The sequence below is a fragment of the Rhagoletis pomonella genome, unplaced genomic scaffold (assembly GCF_013731165.1).
Source record: "Rhagoletis pomonella isolate Grant_MI unplaced genomic scaffold, Rhpom_1.0 Rhpom_scaffold_00008, whole genome shotgun sequence".
Taxonomy (NCBI): domain Eukaryota; kingdom Metazoa; phylum Arthropoda; class Insecta; order Diptera; family Tephritidae; genus Rhagoletis; species Rhagoletis pomonella.
In genome coordinates, this window is record NW_023458562.1 from 11062275 (window position 1) to 11074609 (window position 12335).

Below are 12335 nucleotides of genomic sequence, written 5' to 3' on the forward strand. Positions count from 1 at the left end.
CAGTTACAAGTCAGCAAGCTACAAGTAAAGTGAGCGGAGAATTGAGTTGCGAATAAGCAAGCTATAAGTTTAATTGTGTTAACAAGTAGTAAAGCGTTGTTATTGCTTTAACAAGTATTGTAAAGTGTCTTTACTGTATTAGCAAGTATTGTAAATTGTTTGTTGTACAATAAAGTTAATTGTACTACAATTCGGTCATCGTTAGCATTTATTTAACAATCCAGCGATACGAGCCCGAGTATATTTGGGTAATCCCTAAAGGTTTCGAGGATAATCGTAACAATTGGTGTCAGAAGTGGGATTGTTAAATAAATCCCGAAGGAGAAACTACTAAAAATGGCGAAAATTCAGGACTTAAAAATTGAGGAGCTGAAACAGGAGTGGGAAAAGCGTAATTTGGCCACCTTCGGAAGAAAAGTGGAATTGTTATCCCGGTTGCGAGAGGCTATGGAAGCTGAAGGCATCGACGTGGACAAATACCACTTCCAAGGTAAACCCGACGATACATCCGCAAAGGACGAACAGAAGGGTGAGGATGCATGTTCGTCGAAGGATGTGCAGCAGACATCCGGGAAGGTTGAAGAACAGCAAAAGTCTCCAAGTTCATCAACAGCTATGGACATGAACACGTTATTGGCTGCCATGTCACAGATGTCATCTCAGATGCAAACACAGTTGTCAGATATTTCGTCGCAGCTACAGGCACAGAAGACACACGTATCACAGTTGCTGGAAGTCCAGGATGCAAAGATTACACAACTGCAGGAGAATTTGGCTAGAGATAACGAACAAATCAAGGATAGACAGGATAAAGTCGAGGCTAAGGTAGAAGAGTTGGAAGGTCGCCTCCGAGATATGCAGTTGAATCGCCCACCTTCTTCGACCAGCGCGCCCAAGGTAAAGACTCCATCCTTTGACGGCACGATTCCTTTCCAAGTCTTTAAGCTCCAGTTTGAGAAGACAGCTACAGCAAATCACTGGAGCATGGAGGATAAATCCGCTGCACTGTTCGTTGCATTAAAAGGACCTGCAGCGAAAATCTTGCAGACTATTCCTGATTGTGAAAGGAACAGTTACGATGCGTTAATGGGTGCAGTGGAAAGACGTTATGGTAGCGAGCACAGGAGACAGATTTACCAGATGGAGCTGGAGAATCGCTGCCAGAAATCCAACGAGACTCTACAAGAATTCGCCTCCGAGGTTGAAAGGTTGGCTCATTTGGCAATTGGAGATGCATCTGGTGAGCACCTCGAAAGAGTAAAAATCCAGAGGTTCATCAACGGAATGCGGGACGTGTATACCAAGCGCGAGACGTATGCAAATCCAAAGCCAACATTTGCTGAAACGGTCTCGTATGCTCAGACACGTGAAACGGCAGCGCTCCTAAGTAGACCAGCCTACAAAGCCCATCGAGTAGAAGTGGAAACACCTGACGTGATGAACGAGATCCTGAAAACACTCAAGTCGATGGCAGGGAAGAATACTCCTGGTGCAACCGAGAGGAAGGATGGTGCTAGAAAATGTTTTAAATGTGGAAAGCCAGGCCACTTCGCCCGCGATTGCAGCGCAAGTTCCAGTGGGCCCAACAATTCAGCAGGACGCAAACGCAGGGCTGAGGGAGACGAATCCAACTCAAATCAGTCGTTAAACTAAAACGTGCCAGCAGGAAGGGCCGCGTGCTGGCTCCAGAAGTTGAAGGGCCCATAATCTCCGTCTAACAAATTGGCCGGAATGCTAGCAACCTCACTATTGGTGGATGTGTGAATGGGCAGGACCGAGTGCTGACAGTGGATACTGGAGCGACACATTCCATTATTCGACCGGATGTGACTACTTTTTATGTGAAGCCACTACATGGAGCAAAGCTGCAGACTGCAACTGGTGAATGCACCCAAGTGTTAGGAGAAGTACCATGCGAGGTAATAATCGACGGTTGGGCCTCGTACACTAAGTTTATAGTGGCAGACATTGTGGATGAAGTCATTATTGGCGTGGATTTCTTACTTGGCCAAGGCATGAAGATTGACCTTCAGAGAATGATCCTGACAGATCGTCACAGGAAAGTGCCTCTTAGGGTTGGTTATGACAGCCAGTACTGCAGCAGACGGTTAGACTTAGAGGAAGTGTCGAAAATTCCACCAGAAACGGAAGCGGTTAGTTGGGCGGAGTTTGGCAGTGATGGAGACGAAATGGTTTCGTCAGGAGAAGGAAGTGGTTCACCGATACAGGAAAAGCGTGACGGTTCCGCCAGCTCAGTGAACAAGAGGTCGCAACAAGGAAGTGGTCATGGCGAGCCAGGCAGTGTTTCCGGCAGGAGGAAGGCCACTGAACCACGTTGCAATGGTGATACGCCGGTGGCCGGAAATGGAAGCGGCTGTGGAAACAGTAGCCGCGCTTTGAAGTGTCCCGGAAAAGGTGGCCGGCAAAGGCGAGCAGTTAAGTCGGAAGCCAAGGATGAGGTTATACATGTCCGGTCAATGAGGTTGACGCCGGCGGAAGAGCGAGATGCGGAAACACTGGGAAAGTTTCAGCGTGAGAAACCGGATTTAGCAAGATGCGCTAAAGGCAGTGCAGTACGAAGGCAGGAGCCTGGGTGACATGGACAGAGGATGCAGCATAGATCTGGCGAAAAGGGTGCCCATGAGAAGAGACATGGTCAGGTCACCACCAGTGGCCGGCAGAAGCACGACCATGTGAGATGGTGCACCACCGGAGATAAGCTGGAAGCAATATCCAGTAACGCATCGAGCCGAGAAGAGCTACAGGAAGGTGATTCGGTGTTGCTGCACATGCCGCAGCAGAAGAAAAGCTTCAACTCCAAGCAAAGACGTGACTGGAAAGATTCGAAGATTGACAAGCGGCTGAAGGACGCAGTGCATCAAATCCAGACAATGGGGAGACCGAGGACCAAGATGAAAGTGGTCCACTTGGAAAGACTTGCAGCGGTTGGAGTGGCAAGTGTGTCTGATCGGGACGATCAGACTTAGGTGGAGGGCAGTGTGGCGAATACTGCGGCAACACAAAGCGAACAACGAGAAATAGGCAGAATGTTCGAGGAATGACGTAGAATGTTCCACAAAGAGAAACGTCAAGTTGGATGAACACTGCGAACAGCGAGAGAAAGAGAATGAGCGATAAACTTCAGAACGTTCTAGAGTTGCCATAAGTGTGAGCGCAGGTATATAAGAGCCACGACACAGCGGAGTGGGGACAGTTACAAGTCAGCAAGCTACAAGTAAAGTGAGCGGAGAATTGAGTTGCGAATAAGCAAGCTATAAGTTTAATTGTGTTAACAAGTAGTAAAGCGTTGTTATTGCTTTAACAAGTATTGTAAAGTGTCTTTACTGTATTAGCAAGTATTGTAAATTGTTTGTTGTACAATAAAGTTAATTGTACTACAATTCGGTCATCGTTAGCATTTATTTAACAATCCAGCGATACGAGCCCGAGTATATTTGGGTAATCCCTCAAGGTTTCGAGGATAATCGTAACAATACGCTCAAATAAGACACATTAAAAGGGAAAATGAAATTTCGTTATGTTTCAGGTGTTAAGGGTGTTAATGGGTCGGAAAGAAAAGGTCTTTATGTTCTTTTAGTTCACAAGATTATAAGAGACTGTAGTGTAGATTTACAGCCTTATTCTGTATCACGAACGATAGGCAACACGAACGATTCGTCTGCAGAGGAATGCTTCAAAAATTAGCCCGGGGCATAATTTTAGTCGGTTTAAACGTCGGTAATGTATGAAAAGCAAGACGAAGACAATCGGTAGAGTTTAAAATCGCAATCAGAGAGGTTGTCGTCTGCAGACGAATCGTTCGTTTTGCCTATCGTTCGTGATACAGAACAAGGCCCTTAAACTGCTATATAGTTCATGAAACTTCATTTCTGGTTTTTGCTTTCGTTTGATAGGAACTGTAGAAAAAATTAAGTAAAAGTAAGAAAATTTTAACGTTTAGGGCCGGTTGCTCATAGCCTGGTTGACACTAATCATCGGTTAACACGTTATCGACTTTTTCGACTCCATGCATACACACCCGATTTACATGATTCAAGTACTTGAAAGCAATTCTTGCTCATTCTCTTTTGTGTTTTCTATTTGTTTTTACACGCTTCAATTGTGTTGAACTCAAGTTTTTGGTTCTTTAAATGGGAAATAACGAAAATGTCAAAAGCAAAGCAAGAAAGTTGAAACGACTTGAAGTTCCAGTCTAAGCGTAACGGCAACGCTGGACGCAAGTTGTATTCAGAAGGTGATAGCAGTACCCTTTTATTTTTCTTCGCCTCACGGCTTCATATGCCAAATGACTGTTGTTGATTGGTTGGAGCTGTTGATTGTTTATTATTTTCTGTTCTCTTTCACACTCTTCGTATGATATTTTTGACAGTCCTCGCCGCAAAAGCAAAAACAAAATGCATGTACATTTAGTTATTGTCGTACCGATACCACCTTATTGAATACGCCCAAGGCGTATACACCACACCATACAAGGTGGTGGCAATTGCATATAAGTAAAAGTCCCGTGTATTTTGTTATTGCTTTTTGGTACAGGAGGATGCCAATACGAAAGGGAATAGGAGATAATTTTCGTCATTTCGTTTAGTTGACATCCTAAAGGTGCGCCACTTCGTCTTGGATGACATTCTCCTGTACTAGTGTAGAGACAAAAATATCCAATCAGCTGATCAATCAACACCACTTTGTTTGCGCCTTGAACACGCCTTGGCTGCACACAGCTGTAAATTAGAAAATAAGAGCAAGAATTTTACGGCGCGTTTACATTGGACAATGCTGTCCAGGCAATAAAGAAATACGTATTAGTTGTCAAAAACGCTGATAATTGTCTCCGTGGCGTAGGCGTTCTGACAATAGTTAAGACAATTCATTTTGAGCAAAATGTCGAACGTGAACGTTGAATTATAAGTTACAGAAATACGCATTTCGCACGAGTTATTTGAGGTAAAAACTAAAATATAAAAAAGAGACAAATTTACATACACACCAGCGTCTCTTTAATTATTATAGTTATTTTGTTATGAATTTATCTTCTTTTTTGCACAAGACGTCAAAATTATTGTATGCATACGTCAAATCATTGTCCGATTTACTGTCTTCAAAATAATCATGATCACGTGATTGAGCCAATTGAAAAAGTATTCAGGGTTACCACTAAAAAACTTTCTCTCCTACCAAGAGCTGGTTCAAAAACCTACCGAAATGGCTTTTTTCCTACCATTTAAGAAAACGGCGTTTGACGGCAGTAAATAAATTTTTTTGCTGGTTTTTACACTCAGGGCCGGTTACTCAATGTCTGGTTAACACTAATCTGCGGTTAAACATCGTTATCGACGTCTACGACTCCATGCATACAACAGGGAGTCGGTAACGTCGATAACTATGTTTAATCGGGGATTAGCGTTAACCTTTATAGATCACTCATTTATTATGAAGTATATACAGTCGCGTCAAAAATATGAATATCTTGACGTTTTGACGATTTTCTTCTTTTATATTTTCCATACCATTTTTTTTTATTTTGTTATAAAAATATAATTCCTTCTACAGAAAAACCAACAGAACCGATTTTTTCTATTTCATATAGAACTTGGAAAAATTCAAGAAATACTAAAAAATTTCCACCAAAATTTTATACTTTTCAATTCGATTTCTTAAATTGAGTACGCAGTTTTGTAGCCCACTCCATTTAAATAAAATAAGGCTAAACTTTCAAGTCTCTAAAAATTACCGTTAATTTTTGAGACTTTTTTGGCAAGGGTGTTTCGCATTTTTTATATGGAAGAAAATGCAACACCCTCGACAAAAAAAATCTCAAAAATCAACGATAATTTTTAAACTTGAAACTTGCTCCTTATTATATTAAAATTTAATAGGCTACAAAACTGCATACCCAGAATTTTTCTAAGAAATGCAATTGAAAAGTTGAAAATTTTTATGACAATTTTTTGGTAGTTCTTGAATTTTAACGAGTTATATATAAAATTGATTTTTCTGGTTTTTGCTGTTGAACTAACTATATTTTTATAAAAAAAGAAGAATAATTTGTTATGGAAAATATAAATAAAGAAACGTCTGGGTATTCATATATTTGACGCTGACTGTATATGTTCATAAATAAGTAAGGTAAAAATAAGCCTCACGGCTAGGCTTGCCAAATGTCCTAGGAGCCGCCGGGCTGGGGGAAAAATCTACGCGCTGCTGGTTTGCCATTAACTTCTTCGAGTTGCGGTTAAAAACTTTGAGATCCTCCGATTTACTGGAAACAATAAGTTGTTTTCTTTTTAATTTTCGTGTATGATAGGTTAGGTTAGGTTAGGTTGATGTGGCTGCCAGTGACACCACTAGCACACATAGGCCCTAGGTTGTGGGCCCGTTGTGATACCACGCGGATCGTTAGAACCCTCCTACTCAAACCATCATGTGGATTTTGCGAAACCCAGAAGTTGCCGTATGCCTACTTCGGCTATGTCGGTTAGGTCCTCAAAGAATCCTGAACCCATGAACTTTTGTCTTCTTCTACAAAGTGCGGGACAATCGCATAACAGGTGCCGCAAGGTTTCTGGCTCTTCTTCATTTCTGCAGCTTCTGCAGAACTCGTTATGGGGGATCCCTAACCTCTCCGCGTGCCCTCCGATAGCAACATGGCCTGTTAGCAGACCCACAGCTGCGGCTAGGTCTCCTTTGCTCAGCATGAGGAGATCCTTCGACCGCTTTTTGTCCCATTTAGGCCATGTAAGCTTCGTGTTGTTGCAAGTGGTGAGGCTATCCCACCTGTCCCTTGCTAGTTTAAGAGACAGATCCCTTAGAATGAGCTTGCAGGTAGCGAGCGGCATGCCTAATCCCTTCCAGGCCTGCGAAAGTGGAGCGGATGTGCCCTCTCTTGCAAGTTCGTCCGCCTTTTCGTTGCCTGGTATGTTCCGGTGCCCCGGAACCCATACCAAGTGAAGTGCAGACTGCTCAGCCATCTCGTTTAGAGATCTGCGACAGTCCGCTACGGTTTTTGAACTGCATGTGACCGAGTCGAGCGCTTTGAGTGCGGCCTGACTGTCTGAGTAGATGAAGATATCGTTATAAATGACTTCTCTTGTACGTAGGTGTTCAACCGCTTCCTGTATGGCAGCGACCTCAGCTTGAAAGACGCTGCAGTGGTTGGGTAAGCGAAAACATATTTCCAGCCCCAGTCGGGCTGAGAAGACCCCCCCTCCTACCTTGCCGTCTAGCTTAGAGCCATCGGTGTAGAGGTGGAGTGATCCATTGTCATCGGGAGCCCCTCCTGACCAGAATTTTCTATCTGGAATGGAAATCCTATACCTCTTTGTGAAGTTCAACCTTGGTGCACAGTAATCCGTGTCCGGTATATTTACGTCCTTTAAGATTGCGGTGTGGCCTTCCTGAGTGTCTCTCCAGCCTGGTAGTTCCCTCAACCTCAAGGCGGCACACCCCGCTGATTGCTTTCCAACAATTTCAATTGGTAAAATATCGAGGAGCACGCACATAGCCTCCGATGGAGTTGTGCGCAGGGCCCCACAGATGCAGAGCATCGCAGTTCTTTGCACCTTTTGGAGTGCTTCAGTTTTAGATTTCCTGTTGAGACTTGGCCACCATACCAAGACCTCATATAATAGAATCGGCCTAACAACTACCGTGTATAACCAATACATGATGCTAGGGGACAGCCCCCAGCTACGCCCAATCACCCCTTGCAGCTGTAGAGGGCTACCGTCGCTTTTTTAACACGCTCTGGTATATTTTGCGCCCAGTTAAGCTTTTTGTCCAAGACTACGCCTAGATATTTTGCAGACTCCCCTAGCTTCAGAATCTTATTGCCTATGGCAGGGAGCTGAAGTGAGGGGATTTTGTACTTCCTGGTAAAGAGCACCAGGTCCGTTTTTTCTGGGTTAACACCCAGACCTTTCTCCTTGGTCCATCTCTCGATTAACCTTAGTCTGTCCTGCATAATGTCACAAAGAGTTTGTGGAAATTTTCCACTCACAACCACCGCAAGGTCGTCAGCATACGCTATGACCTTGGAGCCTCCCCCCCTTCCAGGGTCTGCAATAATTCATTAATCGCCATGACCCATAGAAGGGGGGAGAGGACCCCACCCTGCGGGGTTCCCCTGCAAACGTATCTGTCCAGCGACACGCCCGCCAGTTCCGCCCGCACGACCCTGCCAACTAGCAGCTGTCGTATAAGCGACACCAGCCGTGAGTCGATGTCCAGACCAGTTAGAGCTGATGTGATTGCTTCAGGTGTGATGTTGTTGAAAGCTAAGAATGCTATCAAGGTGTATTCCTTTATCGCAAGGGATTTCTCAATATGCGACACGATTTCGTGTAGCGCTGTTTCGGTGGACTTCCCCTTCATATAGGCATGCTGCGAAGCCATAAGCTTGTCTGCAACCGATTCCCTAAGAAAGGATTCAATCAGTCGCTCCATTATCTTGAGCTGGAAAGATGATAGACTGATAGGTCTAAAATCCTTGGCGCTAGTATGGGATGTTCTTCCCGCTTTAGGAATGAAGACAACCTTTGACCTTTGCCAGGTCTCCGGAATGTAGTTGAGAGTGAGGACTCCCTTAAAAGTAGCATACAGCCATTTTGAGCTTAGCTCCATAGATTGCTGCAGCTGAATCGGTGTAACACCATCGGGACCCGCAGATTTGTAAGGCTTGAAGGACCCTATTGCCCACATTAGTTTTTCTTTGGTGATGAGGTCTACCGTAACCGGTTGACCTCTATTTCTTATTGGCCCGTTCAATGGCTGCTCGGTGGCGCCTGGAAAGTGCGTGCTCAGAAGATGGTCCAGGGATTCCTCCCCAGTTTCCGTCCACGCTCCGTCGGATCTTAGCAAGCATCCCGGGGCGATACGAGGTGAACTAGAGAGAACCTTCCTGAGCCTAGAACCTTCTGATACGGATTCCATACCACTGCAAAAGTTCCTCCATGAGGATCTCTTGCTCTTCCTTAGTAGTTTCTTGTAATCTTTCAAGTTTAACTTATGGATTTCCCATTGCATATCGCCTCCCGAGGATTTTGCGAGATTGAAGGCTCTACGACAATTTTTGCGGGCCTCGTCAATCTCTGTACTCCACCAAGGTGGTTTCTTTTTGCCTCTCGGCTTTACCATGGGGCAGGCCTGATCCAGAGCCTTGCCACATGCCGCAGTAAAGCGATTTGCCAGCCTATCTAGGTCCCTAGAGTTTCCTGGAATTGCTAGTGTGGTTCTTGAGAGCCGCTTGTCAAGCTCTTTTCTGTACTTATGCCAGTCGGCTTTCCTTAGATTTCTTTTGGCAGGACCCCATCTAAATCGAATTGGATGAAGCGATGATCAGAGAAGGAATGCTCATCAAGCACCCTCCAGTTCCTGATCATGACCTCCGCATCTTCTGAGACGAGGGTAACATCCAGGACCTCTATTCTGCTCTTCGTTATGAAGGTAGGCTCGCTACCCCTATTGCTTATAACTAAGTTAGATTTTAGTATGAATTCAAAGAGTGACTCACCCCGTTCATTGATGTCTCCACTTCCCCATGTGCTATGGTGTGCATTTGCATCACCTCCTAGAATCAGGGCCCCGTCCCAGCGCTCCACTAAATGTTCGACCGGTAGGGTTGGAACAGGCCTGTCATGTGCCAGATACATCGAGGCAAGCCTTATTTGTCGTCCGTTCGCCTCCAGACTGATGGTGGTGGTGTCCTCGTCACTGAACTGAGGAAGAAACAATATTTTTAGTTTGGTACTTACAAGGATGCAGGCCCTTGGTTTACCTATGGTAGCTCCACTTATCAAAGTGTGCTCTGCCGACTTCAGCCCGCATATTCTATGCCCTATCACCCAAGGCTCCTGGATGAGGGCGATGTCTGCTGCCCCCTTGGAGAGCTGGACTTCGTTGCCTCTTGCTGCGTTCACGTCGTTCGTGTACACCCTTATCTTTACGGTGTCGAAACCGTAATTGATGACGCCCCCAGTCTTTTCGAGGAGTGGCAACGACTCCTTATTTGGCAAAAGGACCGCCTGACGAGTCGCCTTTGTGCTATGCTCTAGCCGCACCACCTTCCAATTGTGAGAGGGTAACTCGGGATTAAAGAGCCTTGTAATCTCAAGCACTCTTTCTGGTTCGGTCGGTTTGGCCGGTATCCATGCCCTTGCTCTAGGCCTGGATGGGATGTCCTTAAAGTCCACAGCCCGTAGCATCGCTCCGGGGTAGACCTCTCCCAGTATGGCCATCGCCTTCTTGTACATGCCCGCAGACCTTTCATCGTCGCACGCGACGATCTTGACGTTGCCTTGGAACCAACCTGCGTCCCGGCATATCGGAGGTGGTCCGGGGTGCTCCCGAAGCACGCTAACGCAGATGTTCGCCAATTCCGCTTTAACCCATTTCCAATGAGCTCTCAGAGCCAATTCGTCTTCCTGGTTCTCATCGAGCACACCCAGGAGGATCCGATTTTTGGCCACCTCAGCAAAGGTGAGGCCTTGCGTCCTGGCTCTCTTCGACTTGTTTTGCGCAACCTCTATCGATCTATTGCGCTTTTCCGCAGCTGGTGGCTCTCCGAGCACCGGCAGCTGATAGTCGGGCACTATCGTCATTGCCCACGCTATCTCCGACCGGATCTCTTCCACGTGACAGGGCAGCGCCCTGCTACATAGGTCCGGTGTTAATGTGGATCTCTTCAAGATCCTCATGGCAGCCTTCCTGTGCTTAGCAATGGCTGCGCTTGGTGGTGGCCTGTCATCAGGCCTTGTGAATGCAGTAGGAGTAGGGGGAGGCGGGGCCCGCGCATCAGCTCTGGCGCCCTCTGGGGCTGCAAGCTGCAAGCCAGGTTTGCCTTCACTGGTGCCGGGAAAATCCCGTTTCGGTTCCCCCACCCTCTTCCTTTCCGCTTTTGTGGATACGCCTGACCCCGGCATCGCCAGAGGCTTACGTACCCCACTAGTGTTGGCCACGTCGTGGCTAGTAGAGGGACCCTGCATCGCATGGGCCCCATGGTGTCTGGGCAACTGCCCTTCCGACTTTTTATGAGTGCCGGTCTCAATTTCCGTTGTTGTTGATTTTAGTTTATTTTTTAAATCGCTCATATTCCAACGAGTCGCGGAGAAAGGGTTCGTCGGCCCCGGGCAGAGATCCGCAGTACCCAGGGTAAAGCCATCGAATGCAACCGGGTGCGGCCTGGTTCCCAGAGGGCTCCGTTAGCGACTGGGCTATTTAGGGGCTCCCAGCCAGGCTGATCCTCAGTACGGTACGCGTAACGCCTTGATCCAGCCCCTACCTCCAGACCACGATCAAAGACCATTTCCGTATGGCATAGCGATGAAAACGCATAAGCACACAGCACTGATCTCTGATCTTAGCTGGACACCCTCCCGACATCGCACGGGATTGCTCTGTAGTGCCCATTTCCAGCCGGCACCCTCGCGGAGGGTTCAGTCCGAGGATTTTCGCCGGCCATATATGATAAAAAATAACATATTCTGTAAACACGTACATTTGTAACATGCATTTGAATCACTCTTCTAGTGCCATTTAAAATATTTTAACAGCCTTGTCATTGTTGAATCTATTATCGATTCGAGACTGCATTTCAAAGAAAAATATCTGATCCATAAACCTGCCTTCACGTCCATCAATTCAATCATTTGATGTCCCTTTAGATACCCAGTGGATACAACTTTTTTTAGCGTATACGAAGTTCAGAGAATCGCCGAAGGTAATTGGTGAAATTCTGCCTATGCCAATAAGCAACGAGTTTTTTAAAGTATTTGGCAAACAGTTGGACCCACCCAAGAAACAGAATGAGGGTAAAACTGATATTGTCCCAATTCTCTCAGTGCTGAAAAAGTGACACACTACAACAAACCAGAGATGTTTTCTGTTTTATGAGCAAAGAAACCTACCAAAATTTAGAGGCCTACCATCCTACCATCGAGAAAAAAACCTACCAAAAAACATTGATTTTTATTAATTTATATCTGCATCCCTACAATACAACTTTTATGCATACAAAGTCCATTAAGTACTCCAATAAAAATTTGGTGCTTTTTCCGAGAAAAAACTTGGGTCTTAGTGCTTATTCAATTTCAAAACTTCACAACATAAATAATACATACTTTCACGCATGATACAAAAATTTGAAGGTAAAACCGCTGAGAGGCAGCCTGAACATTTTTGAAGTTTGCTAACATACAAAAATGTTTTCAAATTTTCAATCTCACAAATACATTCTCACTTTCAGTCTCAAAATTCGAACATTTTCATCTATTTGTTTTTCGTTTTACTTTTGTTTGGCATTTGAGTTGCTCTGAAAATTTCAA

At 45.4% G+C, this 12335-nt stretch overlaps 1 protein-coding gene across 2 annotated transcripts; it reads right to left on the minus strand.

Annotated features, from left to right (window-relative positions):
* Positions 1-7806: 7806 nt before the first annotated feature.
* LOC118744168 lies at positions 7807-11490 on the minus strand. 2 transcript variants are annotated; one of them, XR_004993515.1, is made up of 2 exons: positions 8928-11490; positions 7807-8063 (listed from the first exon to the last, which is right to left on the minus strand). XR_004993515.1 is itself a non-coding variant. In XM_036476959.1 (2 exons), exons 1-2 carry the CDS (start codon positions 11100-11102, stop codon positions 9724-9726), a joined length of 1320 nt encoding a protein of 439 aa, XP_036332852.1. In that variant the 5' UTR covers positions 11103-11490; the 3' UTR covers positions 8496-9723. The 2 variants fall into 2 exon arrangements, 1 of the variants encoding a protein (XP_036332852.1); XM_036476959.1 differs by lacking the exon at positions 7807-8063 and having other exon boundaries at positions 8496-9731; positions 9791-11490.
* Positions 11491-12335: the final 845 nt, after the last annotated feature.